This window comes from Pseudophryne corroboree, chromosome 12, assembly GCF_028390025.1.
Source record: "Pseudophryne corroboree isolate aPseCor3 chromosome 12, aPseCor3.hap2, whole genome shotgun sequence".
In the NCBI taxonomy this organism is placed as follows: Eukaryota; Metazoa; Chordata; class Amphibia; order Anura; family Myobatrachidae; genus Pseudophryne; species Pseudophryne corroboree.
In genome coordinates this window covers 171420807-171435043 of record NC_086455.1, presented here as the reverse complement: position 1 = coordinate 171435043, position 14237 = coordinate 171420807, and the positions used below count along the sequence as shown (strand labels likewise).

At 53.0% G+C, this 14237-nt stretch overlaps 3 protein-coding genes across 5 annotated transcripts in view; 1 reads left to right on the top strand and 2 right to left on the bottom strand.

Moving 5' to 3' along the window:
- Window positions 1-4304, bottom strand: part of PRPF39 (pre-mRNA processing factor 39) — a 62425-nt gene extending 58121 nt beyond the window's left edge. The window contains exons 1-2 of one of the 2 annotated variants that reach the window (XM_063948547.1): window positions 4062-4304; window positions 2885-3180 (exon numbers count right to left, since the gene is read on the bottom strand). In XM_063948547.1, the coding sequence (XP_063804617.1) occupies window positions 2885-3154 (270 nt within the window). In that variant the 5' untranslated portion in view covers window positions 3155-3180; window positions 4062-4304. Of the gene's footprint in view, window positions 1-12; window positions 70-2884; window positions 3181-4061 lie in introns of those variants that run through there. The other variant, XM_063948548.1, reaches the window with a different exon arrangement.
- A 96-nt stretch (window positions 4305-4400) lies between these two features.
- Window positions 4401-14237, top strand: part of C12H14orf28 (chromosome 12 C14orf28 homolog) — a 33252-nt gene continuing 23415 nt past the window's right edge. Inside the window, exons 1-2 of one of the 2 annotated variants that reach the window (XM_063948549.1) lie at window positions 4401-4586; window positions 7646-8170. In XM_063948549.1, coding sequence (XP_063804619.1) covers window positions 7647-8170 — 524 coding nt within the window. In that variant the 5' untranslated portion in view covers window positions 4401-4586; window position 7646. The other variant, XM_063948550.1, reaches the window with a different exon arrangement.
- LOC134980007 (spidroin-2-like) lies at window positions 4765-6877 on the bottom strand. Its single transcript, XM_063946602.1, has 2 exons — window positions 4988-6877; window positions 4765-4776 (listed from the first exon to the last, which is right to left on the bottom strand). The coding sequence occupies exons 1-2, from the start codon at window positions 6875-6877 to the stop codon at window positions 4765-4767; spliced, it is 1902 nt and encodes a 633-aa protein (XP_063802672.1).

The following is a 14237-nucleotide window of genomic DNA, read 5'->3' as shown; positions in this document are numbered from 1 at the left end:
ATATACACATACATACAACCTTGAAGCCTTGGTTTTTGACGATTATAATCTGCCATGAGTTTTGGTCCTCTTTAAAGAAACAAATGAAACATATTTATACGGTTTATCTCCGGAGTAGGCAGGCCTGCCCTGTCAGTGTGATTGCAGTACCTGTAAAAAGCTGGAGAGCCATGTATTGCCTAAGCCAGGATCATTCAGATGTGTCCTCATACATATTGCCTCAACACGCTACGCAGCGGGAGACGCCTGGCAGGTCCCATGCATTTCTTAGCGTTGTGCATTTTTTTGTGTGTGCCAAAAATGCATCTTATTCGTATTGCTATGCGAGCAAGACGCACAAGCCGACTCCGCTGAATAAAATATGTGGCATGCCTATATTCTGTGTGCGACCGCATCTGTATCTGCATAAAGGGCCCCATACACTAGAACAATAATGCCCGATTTCATCCAATTTCGGGCATTCGGGACAATATATCGGGTGAAATCGGGCATTTTGTAGGTGTTTCCGATCAGATGCGCATTCCAGTGAAGGTCGGATCGTCTCCCCTAGATCGTTAGTACTGCACTTGTGATATGACGGTTCCCGCAGACATGGCTGGGATCGCATAAGATATATTGCATGCAAAATGTACCAAATCGTATGGAACCACTCCCGGGAGAGTTCATGGGAAATCGCCTCCAACTTCAGCCTCAGACATATCATTGTAGTGTATGGGGCCCTTACGAACAATCTACATTAGTGTTGGAAAGCACTGTAGCGTAGCATTTCATATGCAGCTACAGCCATGGTCGCACACAGAATATAGGCATAACGCATATCATTTTAATCAGCAAAAGCGGCTTGTGCAAGCTATTCGCATTGCTTTGCAAATAAGGCGCATTTTCATGGAAAAAGTTGCACAAAGATGCAGTGCTACAAACTCACTTCACAGCATGGCGTGCTGGGAGGCTAGATGTAATTGGACACGTTTGTATTTACATTTACGGTTCACATGCTTTGATAAAGACACATTACAATATTTCAGCACAATGAGTACACTTTATGACGAACCTGTTTCCATGACTTCGTTACAAGTTTTCATCAACAGAGATAACACAAAATACCTATAGTCCAATACAATAGCGTCTTTACTTGCCAATGCAAGATCCGCGGCCAAAGAGAAATCAAGAATGGTCTCCACAACCTTTAGGAGAGCGATCTACCCACATGGTGTCTATCCTTCTGTGAGACTGATCAGGCATCTAAAACGTCACCAAAAATGGCACTATGACCTCCTTTATAGAGGAAGGCCAATAAAGATACCATAGAGATGAGAAGCCGCCAAATTGCAGTATCCCGCCCCCCTAGCAACAAGTAATTCCACCTAGTGAGGCAGAAAGGGGTTAAAATAGAAATCCTGGCCCCTCCGCATCCCTGGGATCAGACTAGTTACAGCAGGTTCCAAAAATGTTTGGAAGATAATCCATAAATTACTATGTTCTCAGGTCCGGACACCAAAAACACACACATTATTTTGTGTGTGGTTTTTTTTTTTTTTTAAATCTACCCAATAACACGTTTCACAATGTTGAGAACTATAAGCTAGGGGACACAGACCACAATTACTAGTTGTAGAGGAGCATGGGGCGAGTTAACCATAAACTAACAGCGTGAAAGAAGAATAAGTGTTATCTAATGATGGTTGGCACTTACTTCACCCATAGAGGGCTTCAAGGAGTTCTTCTAGAAATTACTTCAACTAGATCTTAATGATACAGTTTAGTTCAGGCCAAAAGAGGCCTTCACAAGAAAAGAAAAAAAATGCCATAATGAGATGAGACATTATCTGCTGCCCATGGTTTAAGTGGGGCCCCAGTGGGTCACAGCTGGGTTCACCAAGGCTCACACCCTTACTTTTCCATGATAAATGCACATTTTATCCACGATAAGTGCTGCGTAAATACATAGGTCTGCGGCTTTTTGTGGGGCCTATGTATTTTAGCACAAAAAAAACAGGGGTTTTCATGTGAGCTAACTGGATAAGGGTAATAAAAAAAAAAAAAAGAAACAATTGGTAACTGGATACCCCCCTAAGAGTTGTTTCAGCCACCGGAACATTGCATTGGCTATATAAGTTATCAAAATCATTTGTATAACCATACTGCTTTAGGAGAGGTCTTGTGAGTCTCTTATACAGAGCGTCCTTTACAGATGTAGTAGCTTAAGCTTCGCTGTGAGAAGGGGGAGAGTAACCATATTCTGTAATGTGTGAAACAGCCTGTAATTGTTCTCATTTTCCCAAGGTCATCACAGAGGATTAACAGGAGGCTACAGTGGTCATACCAAATACTCTTCCCCTCAACGTAGGTGGCTGTCGCCAAAAACAGCAGTTAGGACGTGAACCAGTGAAACAGAGGGAGCACAGGGATCACATTCCATGGAAGTGGGAAAAGCTGAAGCTCACAGCTCTGTTGCTCACCTATGAAAGGGGTCGGGAGGTGGGATCCGGTTTTGTTTGAGAGCCCTGCCACCGACAGAGGGGAGCCTACCCAGCATGTAGGTCCCTCAGGTAACAATGCAGGAATGGACGCTACTAGGACGACAAGTTTATAGTTTTACTTTTCTGAAAGACGCAAAGCTTCTCCAAAAATTCTACTTGTATTCAGATTTTGTAATGACATTAATGTTTTGATGGCAGTGAAAAGCCAGCCAGTAACCTGTGAAGAGAAGACCTCTCTGATATGAGACATAATATACCAGAGTCCCCTTAAATGACATTTCATAACAGCTTTACGCAACATCTTAAGGCAGGGCAGGAAGAAACAAGAGTGGGTCAGGAGGGAACATATGTCAGAAAGCCACCATCGCCCCCCGGCTACTGTGCTTGTGTGTTCAGCTACTGACCTCTTGCTCTACGTAATGCAGCAGATACGTCCAGATACTGAAATCATCGGGATTAGCTTCCAACATCTTCCAGTATTTATCAAACTCCGGAGGAAGAGGCGGCTCCGGGGGCTCAGCGGCCTCCCCCACCCCACCGGCGGCGTCCTGCTCCAGGGACTGAATCATGGGCGTCACCTCCTTGGTGTCTTTATTGGCTGGTGGCATCTCGGCCTCCGTATTATCGTCCGCCTCTTTCAGCTTGGGGCTTGGATTCGGCTTTACATCCGCCATCTTCACCGTATATTCCTCTAGATTTGCTGGGGGGAGAATAGAGAAAGAAAATATTAAAAAGGAGGCAAACATTTTTTACTATCTATGTACACATGGCAGTGCTCCATATTAGTTACTATCGGCAACCACACAACCCAGCAGAATATTGCAATGCTCCATATTAGTTACTATTAGCAACCACATGACCCAGCAGCATATCACAGTGCTCCATATTAGTTACTATCGGATACCGCAGAACCCAGCAGCATATCACAGTGCTCCATATTAGTTACTATCGGATACCACACAAGCCAGCAGCATATCACAGTGCTCCATATTAGTTACTATCGGATACCGCACAACCCAGCAGCATATCACAGTGCTCCATATTAGTTACTAGTGGTAACCACACGACCCAGCAGCACATGGCAGTGCTCCATATTAGTTACTAGTGGTAACCACACAACCCAGCAGCATATCACAGTGCTCCATATTAGTTACTAGTGGTAACCGCACGACCCAGCAGCATATCGCAGTGCTCCATATTAGTTACTAGTGGTAACCGCACGACCCAGCAGCATATCGCAGTGCTCCATATTAGTTACTAGTGGTAACCACACGACCCAGCAGCACATGGCAGTGCTCCATATTAGTTACTAGTGGTAACCACACAACCCAGCAGCATATCACAGTGCTCCATATTAGTTACTAGTGGTAACCGCACGACCCAGCAGAATTGGAGGCTGCAGAAGCAGACAGGTCAGCAGCTGGGAGGGGCAGGCCTGGGGGATCTATGAGGCACAGCGGCCTGTGGCGGTATACTGGCCTCAGGGGACCCTCAGCACCACGCACTGCAATGCGCGGGGTGAGAGGCCCACACACCAGGCCCTGTGGGCACTGGGCCCAGCTCCCTGGGCCTCATACATACCAGCAACAGAAGCCGTGCCTCCTCTGCACAGCGCACACCCGTCTCCCCTGTCCCGGTCACCTCACCGGCGCCTCTACACAATCTCCCGGGTGTCTCAGCGGCGACGACTCGCCAATAATAACACGCGTCGTCAGACAGGGCCACACCGCAGCAGCGCGCCCGCAAACGTAACGTAGTGCGCCCACAGCGTCACAGCGCCGGCGCGCTCATAGTCGCGGCCTGCCCCTTTTCTGCGTGCTTACGTCACTGTGGCGGCGCGCTCATAGCCGCGGCCGGCCCCTTTCCTGCGTGCTTACGTCACCGCGCCGGTGTGCCCTGATCTGAGGGCGCTGCCCGGAGTTGCTTCCAGCGTGGAACGCACGCCTTGGACGCGCTGACGTCACGGCAGCTGTTGTTGTTGTCGTACGCAGCTGGGCAGAGGCCCGTCGTGTGGACCAGCAGCTGGATCCATGTCGGAGCCGGCCGGAGCCGCCCCCTGGGGCCCCGCAACCCTCCTTCTCGGCTGAGTACGAGCTCCGCCAGCGGGTGAGACCTCCCCACGCCCCCGGGAGCGTGCAGCTGTGCTCTGCATACCGCTAGGGTTTGTGTAGGTGATTCCTGGCTGCGAGAGGCGGTGGGGTCACACTGCACAGCATACTCAGTGTACAGTTCTCTGTGTAGCGCACACATATTCCGCAGCGCATTGCAGTGAGTATATGGCCATTCACATCAGCGCCTGCCACAGCGAGAACATATAAACTCAACACATGTCCTTGGTGGGAATATATCCCGGGCCCCAGTGCTGTGAGGCGGTATTGCTAACCATCCCAAACATGTCAGTGTGTTCTACATCCTGGCCTGACCCTTACCCACCCACAAGCTGGCACATAGCTCCTAGCTCCCTGCCAGTGATAGGACAGTTCTACAGCTCCTTCCATAATAATTACCCTGCTCCACTCATCCACTGCCGCTCCTCCCCGGGAGACCCTGCTCCACTCATCCACTGCCGCTCCTCCCCGGGAGACCCTGCTCCACTCATCCACTGCCGCTCCTCCCCGGGAGACCCTGCTCCACTCATCCACTGCCGCTCCTCCCCGGGAGACCCTGCTCCACTCATCCACTGCCGCTCCACTCATCCACTGCCGCTCCTCCCCGGGATACCCTGCCCCACTCATCCGCCGCGCAGCCGCTCCTCCCCGGGAGACCCTGCTCCACTCATCCACTGCCGCTCCACTCATCCACTGCCGCTCCTCCCCGGGAGACCCTGCTCCACTCATCCACTGCCGCTCCTCCCCGGGAGACCCTGCTCCACTCATCCACTGCCGCTCCTTCCCGGGAGAGCCTGCTCCACTCATCCACTGCCGCTCCTCCCCGGGAGACCCTGCTCCACTCATCCACTGCCGCTCCTCCCCTCGAGACCCTGCTCCACTCATCCGCTGCCGCTCCTCCCCGGGAGACCCTGCTCCACTCATCCGCTGCCGCTCCTCCCCGGGAGACCCTGCTCCACTCATCCGCTGTCGCTCCTCCCCGGGAGACCCTGCTCCACTCATCCGCTGTCGCTCCTCCCCGGGAGACCCTGCTCCACTCATCCGCTGCCGCTCCTCCCCGGGAGACCCTGCTCCACTCATCCGCTGCCGCTCCTCCCCGGGAGACCCTGCTCCACTCATCCGCTGTCGCTCCTCCCCGGGAGACCCTGCTCCACTCATCCGCTGCCGCTCCTCCCCGGGAGACCCTGCTCCACTCATCCGCTGCCGCTCCTCCCCGGGAGACCCTGCTCCCCTCATCCGCTGCCGCTCCTCTTCGGGAGACCCTGCTCCACTCATCCGCTGTCGCTCCTCCCCGGGAGACCCTGCTCCACTCATCCGCTGTCGCTCCTCCCCGGGAGACCCTGCTCCACTCATCCGCTGCCGCTCCTCCCCGGGAGACCCTGCTCCACTCATCCGCTGCCGCTCCTCCCCGGGAGACCCTGCTCCACTCATCCGCTGTCGCTCCTCCCCGGGAGACCCTGCTCCACTCATCCGCTGCCGCTCCTCCCCGGGAGACCCTGCTCCACTCATCCGCTGCCGCTCCTCCCCGGGAGACCCTGCTCCACTCATCCGCTGTCGCTCCTCCCCGGGAGACCCTGCTCCACTCATCCGCTGCCGCTCCTCCTCGGGAGACCCTGCTCCACTCATCCGCTGCCGCTCCTCCCCGGGAGACCCTGCTCCACTCATCCGCTGTCGCTCCTCCCCGGGAGACCCTGCTCCACTCATCCGCTGCCGCTCCTCCCCGGGAGACCCTGCTCCACTCATCCGCTGCCGCTCCTCCCCGGGAGACCCTGCTCCCCTCATCCGCTGCCGCTCCTCTTCGGGAGACCCTGCTCCACTCATCCGCTGTCGCTCCTCCCCGGGAGACCCTGCTCCACTCATCCGCTGTCGCTCCTCCCCGGGAGACCCTGCTCCACTCATCCGCTGCCGCTCCTCCCCGGGAGACCCTGCTCCACTCATCCGCTGCCGCTCCTCCCCGGGAGACCCTGCTCCACTCATCCGCTGCCGCTCCTCCCCGGGAGACCCTGCTCCACTCATCCGCTGCCGCTCCTCCCCGGGAGACCCTGCTCCACTCATCCGCTGCCGCTCCTCCCCGGGAGACCCTGCTCCACTCATCCGCTGCCGCTCCTCCCCGGGAGACCCTGCTCCACTCATCCGCTGCCGCTCCTCCCCGGGAGACCCTGCTCCACTCATCCGCTGTCGCTCCTCCCCGGGAGACCCTGCTCCACTCATCCGCTGTCGCTCCTCCCCGGGAGACCCTGCTCCACTCATCCGCTGCCGCTCCTCCCCGGGAGACCCCGCTCCACTCATCCGCTGCCGCTCCACTCATCCGCTGCCGCTCCTCCCCGGGAGACCCTCCTCCACTCATCCACTGCCGCTCCTCCCCGGGAGACCCCGCTCCACTCATCCACTGCCGCTCCTCCCCGGGAGACCCTGCTCCACTCATCCACTGCCGCTCCTGCTCCTCCCCGGGAGACCCTGCGCCACTCATCCGCTGCCGCTCCTCCCCGGGAGACCCTGCTCCACTCATCCACTGCCGCTCCTCCCCGGGAGACCCTGCTCCACTCATCCACTGCCGCTCCTCCCCGGGAGACCCTGCTCCACTCATCCACTGCCGCTCCTCCCCGGGAGACCCTGCTCCACTCATCCACTGCCGCTCCTCCCCGGGAGAACCTGCTCCACTCATCCACTGCCGCTCCTCCCCGGGAGACCCTGCTCCATTCATTCGCCGTGCAGCCGCTCCTCCCCGGGAGACCCTGCTCCATTCATTCACCATGCATACACAATAGTTACTAAATGGACAGTGCACGGCGCCCTGCCAAAACCGCCTAGCAGAAACACTACGTGTTCTCAAGGCACCATGACAGACCAGGTTTAGAAGATATCCATGCTTGCGCACAAGTGACTTAATGAGGACCTTATTCATTTTGATTTAACAATCTGTGCTCAGTCATGGATATTTGAAAACCTGGACTGATACGGTGCCTTGAGGACCGAAACCGGAAACCACGGTCTTAGAATGCAATGTCAACGTATGCACCAATCATTAGGAATACTCTACTTATGGTCTCTCTACAGGATGAAGACATTGTTTCAAGAGATCAAGGCATCCATCAAAAACAACTCTGACCACGACCGCTCGTTCTGGAGGCCGGTGCTCCCTTGGGGTGGCGTTTTCACCATTAAAGCTGGCCGCAAAGCGGTATCGTGTATGCCTCTTTACGTTGAGATTACGCTGAAGAACACGTGTACCATTGATGGGTTTTTAATGCTGCTCTACGTCATCCTACGAGAGAATAACACGTTCCCCCGGGAACTGTCCCACTACCTGGGCCGGGAGTTCATTGATTACTTTCTGCATCTCATGGACACTTACAGTTTCACCTCGGTAAAGTTGCTGTGGATATGGGACAAGATGGAGAAGCGTCAGTACAAATCCGGCATACACAAAACCTCTCTGGAGATTGACTTGTTTGGCAACGAGCATGAAAATTTCACTAGAAACCTGGAGCACCTCATGGCCACAATGCAGGAGAGCTACTGCTCCAACCCGCAGTGTCCAATCCGTGTTCAGGAGAGCCACATGCAAACTATACTGATCAAGTAAGTCATCATTCCATTTAAAAGGCATTTTCCCATCCCATTTCCAGTATACAGGAAAACAATATATTTTATTATTCTTTATATTTATTTATTAACAGTTTCTTATATAGCGCAGCAAATTCCGTTGCGCTTTACAAATGGAAATAACAATGCTATAACAAAACTGGGTAATAACAAACAGTCATAGAGGTAGGAGGGCCCTGCTCGCAAGCTTACAATCTATATGGTGCCACAAGGTTTCCACAACACCTGACAAAGTACACTGCTCGGAAGGATGCGGCCGTAGTGTCGTCGACAGCGGCAGGTGTTTTGCGGGACAGCAGTGTGGCATTTGGGGGGGGCAGGGGGGGGGACGTTTTCAGGGCAGATGCGTGAGGTCACACGCAGCTGCACTGATTCAAAAAAATGGTGGAGGACCACCTGACGGCACAGCCATGCTGCGTTGCCAGGGGTCAACCTTAATTCGATGTGTCGGAAGGCGGCCCGTCACATGTGTTGGATGGCCCCCAGCATGTGAAAAGATGGACGCAGATTTGGCTGCGTATGCAGCGATCTGCATCTATCTCTGAATAAAGTCCTTATCGTACAAGAGAGTGCAGGACAAGTACATAGTATATAAACATTTCTGCATCAGCGGACATGACACGGACATAAGCGTCAGGGTGGCAGAAAACGAGGGTTAGGTGCCGTTGTAGGGAGAATAGAGTAGAAGGTAGGGCCCTGCGAGAGCTTACAGTCTAAAGGGGAGGGGCAGGCAGATAGGGGGGGCACAGATGAAGAAGACCGTGAGCACCTATAATCTTAAATAGCGAGAAAGAAAGCTGCATAGATAACACTTTCCATGCAGCCCAAATAGAAAGCACTTCTGCAGTAAGAATAAATCAGAAAATCTACATTTGTGGTCAGTTTAGGAGATGCGTTTGAGACTCTATTACAGGCAGTTTGGCGTTTATTTGGAAGTAAGCTCAGATACCTTCTACAGGTGACCCTGTCGTCCAGTTCTGCTACAGCAGGGGTGGCCAACCAGTCAGAGGCAAAGAGCTGAAAAATATCTGTAGTCAAGCCAAAGAGCCAGTATCATGCGTGCGCCAAAGGGGCGCGCCCCCAAAAATAGGGCATGGCCTAACTGGCACAAGCCCACGCCCAATTTTTTGACGCCCGCCTTCAGTATGACGTTTATAGTAGCATGACCATGTGTCACACCCCCATTTTCTCTGACGTCCTAGTGGATGCTGGGAACTCCGTAAGGACCATGGGGAATAGCGGCTCCGCAGGAGACTGGGCACATCTAAAGAAAGCTTTAGGACTATCTGGTGTGCACTGGCTCCTCCCCCTATGACCCTCCTCCAAGCCTCAGTTAGATTTTTGTGCCCGACCGAGCAGGGTGCAATCTAGGAGCTCTCCTGAGCTTCTTAGAAAAAGTTAGTTTTAGGTTTTTTATTTTCAGTGAGACCTGCTGGCAACAGGCTCACTGCATCGAGGGACTAAGGGGAGAAGAAGCGAACCTGCCTGCTTGCAGCCAGCTTGGGCTTCTTAGGCTACTGGACACCATTAGCTCCAGAGGGACCGAACACAGGCCCAGCCTCGGAGTCCGGTCCCAGAGCCGCGCCGCCGGCCCCCTTACAGAGCCAGAAGCAAGAAGAGGTCCGGAAAATCGGCGGCAGAAGACATCAGTCTTCACCAAGGTAGCGCACAGCACTGCAGCTGTGCGCCATTGCTCCTCATGCACACCACACGCTCCGATCATTGATGGGTGCTGGGGGGGGGGGGGGGGGGCGCCCTGAGCAGCAATATAAACACCTTGGCTGGCAAAAATACATCACATATAACCCCCAGGGCTATATGGATGTATATTAACCCCTGCCAGATTCCATAAAAATGCGGGAGAAAAGTCAGCGAAAAAGGGGCGGAGCCTATCTCCTCAGCACACTGGCGCCATTTTTCCCTCACAGCTCCGTTGGAGGGAAGCTCCCTGGCTCTCCCCTGCAGTTAATACACTACAGAAAGGGTTAAAAAGAGAGGGGGGGGGGGGCACAATTTAGGCGCAGTATACAACATATAGGCAGCTATAAGGGAAAACACTTTTTTATAGGTGCTATCCCTGTGATATATAGCGCCCTGGTGTGTGCTGGCATACTCTCCCTCTGTCTCCCCAAAGGGCTTTGTGGGGTCCTGTCCTCTATCAGAGCATTCCCTGTGTGTGTGCTGTGTGTCGGTACGGCTGTGTCGACAGGTATGTGGAGGATAATGAGGTGGAGGCGGAGCGAATGCCTGTAAATATGTTGTCACCCCCTGCGGGGTCGACACCGGTGTGGTTGAACTTATGGAAGGATTACGTGAAAGTGTCAACTCCTTACATAAAAGGCCGACGACACGGAACAGCCGGCTACTCAGCTTGTGCCTGTTCCAGCGTCTCAAATGTCATGGGGGGCTCTAAAATCGCCCGCTACCTCAGATAACAGACACAGATGTCGACACGGACACTGACTCCAGTGTCGACATCGATGAGACTGGTGTACCCTCCAAATAGGTCCACCCGTTACAGGATTGAGACAATGAAAAATGTATTACACATTTATGATTATACCCCAGGTACCACATAAAAGGGTATTGTGTTTGGTGAGAGAAAACTATTAGTAGTTTTTCCTGCATCTGAGAAATTAAATGAGGTGTGTGAGGAAGAGTGGTCTTCCCCCGGTAAGAAATTGATAATTTCTACAACGGTTATTGGCAGCGTACCCTTTCCCGCCAGAGGATAGGTCACGCGGGGAAACACCCCATAGGGTAGATACAGCGCTTACACGCTTATCAGAAAAGGTGGCACTACCGTCTTCGGGTACGGCCGCCCTGAAGGAACCTGCTGATAGAAAGCAGGAGGTTACCCTATAAGATATGGTCACACACTAGGGCATTATATTGCGACCAGCCGTTGCTTCGGCATGGATGGGCAGTGCTCCCGCTGCGTGGTCAGATTCCCTGTCGGAAAATAACTATGGATAGGGACAATATTTTGCTGAAAATAGAGCATATAAAAGACGTGGTCTTATACATGCGTGATGCACAGAGGGATATTTGCCGGCTGGCATCAAACATAAGCGCTAGGTCCATTGCCGCCAGACGGGGGTTATGGACTTGACAATGGTCAGGCGATGCCGACTCGAATCGGCACATGGAAGTTGCCCTATAAGGGGGTAAAACTGTTTGGGGATAGTTTTTCAGACCTCGTTTCCACAGCTACTGCTGGGAAATTAATTTTTTTGCCACAGGCTACCCCACAACAAAAGAAAGCACCGTATCATCAAGTACAGTCCTTTCGGCCCCAGAAAAACAAGTGGGCTAGAGGCTCATCCTTTCTGCCGAGAGGCAAAGGTAGAGGAAAAAAGCTGCAACACACAGCTAGTTCCCAAGAGCAGAAGTCCTCCCTGCGTCCGGTAGGGCCACAGCATGGTGCTGGGGCTGCTCAGGCGGACCCGGGTACGGTGGGGGCCCGTCTCAGATATTTCAGCGGACAGTGGGCTCTCTCACATAGATCCCTGGGTCCTTCAAGTAGTATCTCAGGGGTACAGGCTGGAGTTCGAGACGTTCTTCCCCCCGCCGTTTCCTAAAATCTGCCTTACCGGCACCTCCCTCTGCCAGGGAGACGGTGTTGGTGGATATTCAACACTATAATCACAACAAGTGATTGTCAAGGTGCCCCTCCTTCAGCAAGGAAGGGGTTACTATTCCACAGTGGTTGTGGTACCGCAACGGTTCGGTGAGACCCATCTTGAAATTAAAATACTTGAACTTTTATATCAGAAGATTCAAGTTCAAGATGGAATCGCTCAGGGCGCTTATTACGAGCCTGGACGAGGGGGATTACAGGGTCACCCTGGACATCAAGGATGCGTACCTGCATGTCCCCATCCCCCCCACCTCACCAGGAGTACCTCAGATATGTGGTACAGGACTGTCACTATCCGTTCCAGACGCGGCCGTTGGAGTTGTCCACGGCACCGAAGGTCTTTACCTAGGTAATGGCCGAAGTTATGATACTCCTTCACAAGAAGGAAGTTTTTATTATCCCGTACTTGGACGATCTCCTGATAAAGGCGAGGTCCAAAGAACAGTTGGTAGTGGGGGTAGCACTCTCTCGGGAAGTGCTACAACAGCACGACTGGATTCTCAATATTCCAAAGTCACAGTTGGTCCCGACGACACGTCTTCTGTTCCTGGGAATGTTTCTAAACGCAGACCAGAAAAGAGTGTTTCTTCCAGTGGAAAAAGCCGAGGAGTTGTCATCTCTAGTCAGAGACATCCTATAACCAGGACAGGTGTCGGTACATCAATGCACACGAGTCCTGGGAAAAATGGTAGCTTCGTACGAAGCATAATTCCATTCGGAAGGTTCCACGTAAGGACGTTCCAGTGGGACCTGTGGGACTAATGGTCCGGGTCCCATGTACAGATACAACAGCGGATAACCCTGTCAGCAAGAAACAGGGTGTCGCTGCTGTGGTGGCTGCAGAGGGCTCATCTACTAGTGGGCCGCAGATTCGGAATACAGGACTGGGTCCTGGTGACCACGGGTGCCAGCCTTCGGGGCTGGGGTGCAGTCACACAGGGAAGAAATTTCCAAGGAGATTTCGCTTCACATAAATATTCTGCAGCTAAGGGCCATTTACAATGCCCTAAGACAAGCAAGGCCCCTGCTTCAAAACCAGCCGGTACTGATCCAATCAGACGACATCACGGCGGTCGCCCATGTACACAGACAGGGCGGCACAAGAAGCAGGATGGCGATGGCAGAAGCCACAAGGATTCTCCGATGGGCGACCTACACCCAGGAGAATGGGGACTTCATCCAGAAGTTTTCCAAATGCGGGTAAACCGTTGAGAATGACCACGGGTGGACATGATGGCGTCCCGCCTCAACAAGAAGTTGAAAAGATATTGCGCCAGGTCAAGGGACCCTCAGGCGATCGCTGGGGACGCTCTAGTGACACCGTGGGTGTACCAGTCGGTTTATGTGTCTCCTCCTCTACCTCTCATACCCAAGGTACTGAGAATAATAAGAAGGCGAGGAGTGAAAACCATACTCGGGGTTCCGGATTGGCCATGAAGAGCTTGGTACCCGGAACTTCAAGAGATGCTGGCAGAGGACCCTTGGCCTCTGCCGCTCAGACAAGACCTGCTGCAGCAGGGACCCTGTCTGTTCCAAGACTTACCGCGGCTGCGTTTGACGGCATGGCGGTAGAACACCGGATCCTAAAGGAAAAGGGTATTCCGAAGGAAGTCATCCCTACCCTGATCATAGCCAGGAAGGATGTCACCGCAAGACATTATCGCCGCGTTTGGCGAAAATTTGTTGCTTGGTGGGAGGCCATGAAGGCCCCGACGGAGGAATTTCAACTATGTCGATTCCTGCACTTCCGGCAAGCAGGGGTGACGTTTGGGCCTCAAATTGGGGTCCATCAAGGTCCAGATTTCGGCTCTGTCGATTTTCTTCCAGAAAAAACTGGCTTCACTGCCTGAAGTTCAGACTTTGGGTAAAGGAGTACTACATATTCAGCCTCCTTTTGTGCCTCCTGTGGCACTTTTTGGATCTCAACGTGGTGTTGGATTTCCTAATGTCGCATTGGTTGAGCCACTTAAAACCATGGAGCTAAAGTATCTCGCGTGGAAAGTGGTCATGCTGTTGGCCTTGGCCAGGCGTGTGTCAGAATTGGCGGCTTTGTCATGTAAAAGGCCTTATCTGATTTTCTGTATGGATAGGGCAGAGTTGAGGACTCGTCCTCAGTTTCTCCCGAAGGTGGGCTCAGGTTTTCACTTGAACCAACCTATTGTGGTGCCTGCGGCTACTGGGGACTTGGAGGATTCCAAGTTGCTGGACGTAGTCAGAGCCCTATAAATTTTATTTTTCCAGGACGGCTGGAGTCAGGAAAACTGACTCGCTGTTTATCCTGATGGCACCCAACAAGCTGGGTGCTCCTGCTTCTAGGCAGTCTATTGCGCGCTGGTTTTGTAGCACTATTCAGCTGGCGCATTCTGCGGTAGGATTACCGCAGCCTAAATCAATAAAAGCCCA

Excerpts from the sequence above, each read along its gene's own strand:
- LOC134980007 (XM_063946602.1), bottom strand. The coding sequence starts at position 6,877 with ATGAGTGGAGCGGGGTCTCCCGGGGAGGAGCGGCAGCGGATGAGTGGA.